Genomic DNA, 3,873 nt, shown 5'->3' with positions numbered 1-3,873 from the left:
GAAGGGGAATCCGTAATGTATCGATGGCAGGAAACACGTACAGCACCAGACAACAGTCCAGTGAACCAGGCAGAGCTGGGAACCCAGGCAGAAAAACAATCATTTACCAGTAAGTCACAGAACAATAGAAGTATTTTTGTTTTACATTTAAAAAATGTAAATCATGTGCATATACCACATATATATGTAACTGAACATACAAAAACTCCTGGCAAAGTAAACTCTAAATTGTTACAAGTGGGAAGAGGAGACAACACTGAGTGGGGATTTCTGCTCTATCTGCTCCTGTTCTTTTTGTGCCTAAAATAAGCATGTTACTTGTGTGCTATGCAAGTAACGAGGGAAAAAGTTCAAACAGCAGAAAAGAAAGGAGTATCTTAGTCTTTATTTAGGGTTTTCTCACTGCCAAAAGCTGTTTCTCCTATTCTATGCTACATCTGCACTTTGTGTTCCTAACTGGTCCAGAGGTAAGAGTCCCTGCAAAAATGCTTCACCTCCGCTGGCTTAGACCCCATGACTAAAATTTCCCAAATCTTGTTAACAGTGAAATAAAACATTAAGTCTTAGGCAAAGCAGTGCAATTTCTCTAGATGTTTACGTTAGCCATACAAATAACAAGTGTACTTACATACTTGTACCAGACCTCATCCCAAAAGGACATGAGGTGAAATGGCCAGAATTTCTAATTAACTCTAAGATTCTATTGAAATGATGAGTAAACTAAAAAGAACAGTTGTATACTGAAAATTCTCACCACGTTCAGCCCCCAAAAAAGTCTCTCAAATGTTTAACGCACTCAGCTTACATATGAATTGTTAAAAACAGATGTAAACTGGGGTGATGAGAATGTTCTAGAAATGATTGAGGTGGTTATGACATAACTCAGAGAATGCATGGTGCTAAAAACCACTGACATGTACACTTATGCGGGTGAATGTACATGAATTACATCTCATTAAACTGTTACAAAGATGTAAACCCTCATAACCTTGAAACATGCTAACCATAAAATTGTACTTTCTGGAATAAAAATGGCCAATTCATGGTCTCAGGGACTCTTCAGAACTTTGGGCCTGGTCCTCCAGCAAATGACGGGAATGCAAAGGTAAAGTACCAAAAATATTCCTCTTAAATAGAGAGAGAAGCAAAGGTTTCGCATTCTAATGAACATCTGTCATCTCTGTCTTCAACAAGGACAGATTTGTGCTGGGCCTCTGCTGGGGAGGTGAATCTGCACTACTCCCCTCACTCAGCTGTGACACCACACAAATATGCCACCGACAACAGTGGCTACCAGTGGCATTCCGTACTGCCTTCATACAGTATGTTGAGAATAGGTTCACTTATTGTTCTTGCATGGCTTGTACAATTCAAAGTTTAAGACTAAAGTCCAAGACTTGTCTAAGGCACTACAGCTGTTCTTCATTTGCCCACCACATGCAGCACTGAATGAGACAGGCAAGGTCCCTAGCCTCAGCAGGCTTACCCTCTAAAAGGCACAAGCAGACAACACTCAGACACCCAGGCACATGCTTATCAGTGCTGCAGGGAGAAACAAAGCAAGGTGATGTGACAAGGAGCATCTTTAGAAGGGGGTCAGGAGAATGGTTATAGGGGAGCCACCACCCACAACTCGGGCTCTGAGTGCAGAATGAACGCAGGCCGGGTGGCTGGGACAGTGAGCGGGGTGGGGGGAGGCTGGTGGTGTTTTTTAAGAATTAAGTAATGAGATCAGAAAGTCAGGTAAAATTAGTTCTAACAAGGCTGTTTGTAGATTTACTAGGAAAACGAAAAGACCATAGAGTGTTTCGGGAACGTGACTTGATCTTATGTCCTCTGCCAGAAACACAATACCAGAAACATAAGCCATGGCCATTATGCCACCATAAGGAGACAGCAGCTGGCTTCTGGTAAAATTAGAATGACCAAAGGAACATGAAGGAACTTTCTGGGGTGATGGAGATATTTGTTGTATGTCCTGTGGTAGGGGTTACACAACTGCGTGAGCTTGTCAAATCCAGAGATCACCATTACACCTTAGAAAGGGTGAATCTCACTTTCTGTAAATTACAATTCAAACAAAACTAAACAAAAAGCTAAGGAAATATAGGAGGGGGTTTTCAAAAAGTTCATGGAAGGATTTGTATTATCTTTTAATTCTATTTTTCCACAAACTTTTTGAACTATCCTCATATCAGCAAAGCCAAATTGGTGTCATAACTAACTTTCCAGGGTTGTAATGGAGTGTTTCTTTCCATATGTATTAACAAAGAAGGAATGTTTATACTCACTTATTCAAATAACGGATATTTCAATAATACTGTTACTAAAATTATCTGTTTTAGAGTCTATGTCCATAGCATTACCCTGGGCAGTATAAGGAGTATAGATAAATACAAGATGACAATATCATCAACTGAAGAACAGTTTCACTAAAAAATCCCCACATAAGGTAGGTTCAGGGAATAGCAGTTACTAGTTATGGAGCCTCCTGATACACAAACCTTGCTCTCCAACCTCACCCACCACCCAAGCCTTGCACCTGACCCTACTCATCCTTCAGTAGCAAAGCCTCTCCTCCAGAAGCCTTCCCTGAACCCCAGGTCAGGCTAAATGCTTCCACTATGGGGCCATCTCTTACTAAAATGCTGTCTTCATCCATTTGTTCCTCTCCAGATCACAAACATTCTCATGAAAATGGTTCATGTCTCATATTTCTGTTCTCAGTGTCTAACAGTGTCTGGTATAAAGATGCTCAATAAATGCAAAACTCAACTTGCTACGTGCCAGGCATGGAACTAAGCTCTTCACATTTGCAGTATTTGAGGTGAGAAAACTGATTCCTAAACTTAAGTAGCCACAACATAATAGAAATGAGACTTAAAACCAGCTGAGGCTAAGAAGTCCATTCTCTTTTGCTTCTATTGCCTCTGTGTTATATGTAGAAGGAAGTGAAGTGGCTGGGAGTTTGGGGTGGGGGGGTCAGAAATCAAGGTCGGTATGGTAGAGAAGATCTCTTCAAAGGAGTAGAACCTGAATCTGAATAAAATAGGAAGGAAGGGAGAGAAAAGGGGTTGAGGGTGGGGATATCAGTATAAGCAAAGACCGAGACTAGTATTCAATATGATTCATAAACACTCCTTAATCTATAACTATGCCCTGTTGAAATATTTATATCTCCCCTAAATTCCCTCACCAGCAGAATCAAGATCTTAAGTCACCTTTGCATGAAACTCCAGCACTGGGCCTTATACACAATAGGAGCAAAATGAAATTAGCTCAGCCTATTTAAAAGTAAGAAAAGTCACACTTACCGTGTGCTCGTACACACACCGAGGTGGAAATTGCTCGCTTGCCAATTAGGCTAAATACCCTGGTAGCCAACATTCTGAAAGATAAAAATGTGTACCTTCTCTATGAATGAGGAGTAACACCCATTAGAAATGAGTCTTGTTTTCGCCCCAAAGCATTTTGGAAATGAATACATTCTTTTATTTGCTTCTCCACAACAAAAATGATCCATTCTTTATTACTGACTCTGAATTCACAAAACAACCTAGGATGCTTTTCTTAGTAGTCAGCATGTTTTTATGGGACTCCATTATAAGCCAAGTACCATAATATATGCACGTTTCCGGCAATTAACAGCAAATTTGAATTCTTAAAAAAACAAGGAGAAAAATAATGTAATAAAATGACTCTGAAGAAAACAAATCATTCAAGCACTGTGCTGCCATGACAGGCTCCACTTTGGGGGGGGCGGGGGCTGGAGGGGTAACAGATCACAGGGATGGTGGCATGCATTGCATTCAACTAAGCATCTGTCTAAAAATCTAGTATGTGCACGAATTGGAAAAGGCAACCGGAGAAAGC

The 3,873-nt window shown here is 40.5% G+C and overlaps 1 protein-coding gene across 1 annotated transcript in view; it reads right to left on the bottom strand.

The window, feature by feature from the left end:
• Positions 1 to 3,391, bottom strand: part of LOC103586635 — a 7,140-nt gene extending 3,749 nt beyond the window's left edge. Inside the window, exon 1 of the mRNA XM_008567937.1 lies at positions 3,315 to 3,391. Within this exon, the coding sequence (XP_008566159.1) occupies positions 3,315 to 3,387 (73 nt within the window). The 5' untranslated portion in view covers positions 3,388 to 3,391. The remainder of the gene's footprint in view (positions 1 to 3,314) is intronic.
• Positions 3,392 to 3,873: the final 482 nt, after the last annotated feature.

This window comes from Galeopterus variegatus, unplaced genomic scaffold (assembly GCF_000696425.1).
Source record: "Galeopterus variegatus unplaced genomic scaffold, G_variegatus-3.0.2 Scaffold357, whole genome shotgun sequence".
NCBI lineage: Eukaryota > Metazoa > Chordata > Mammalia > Dermoptera > Cynocephalidae > Galeopterus > Galeopterus variegatus.
Note: the sequence above shows the minus strand (reverse complement) of the source record. Positions and strands in the feature narration are given on the sequence as shown.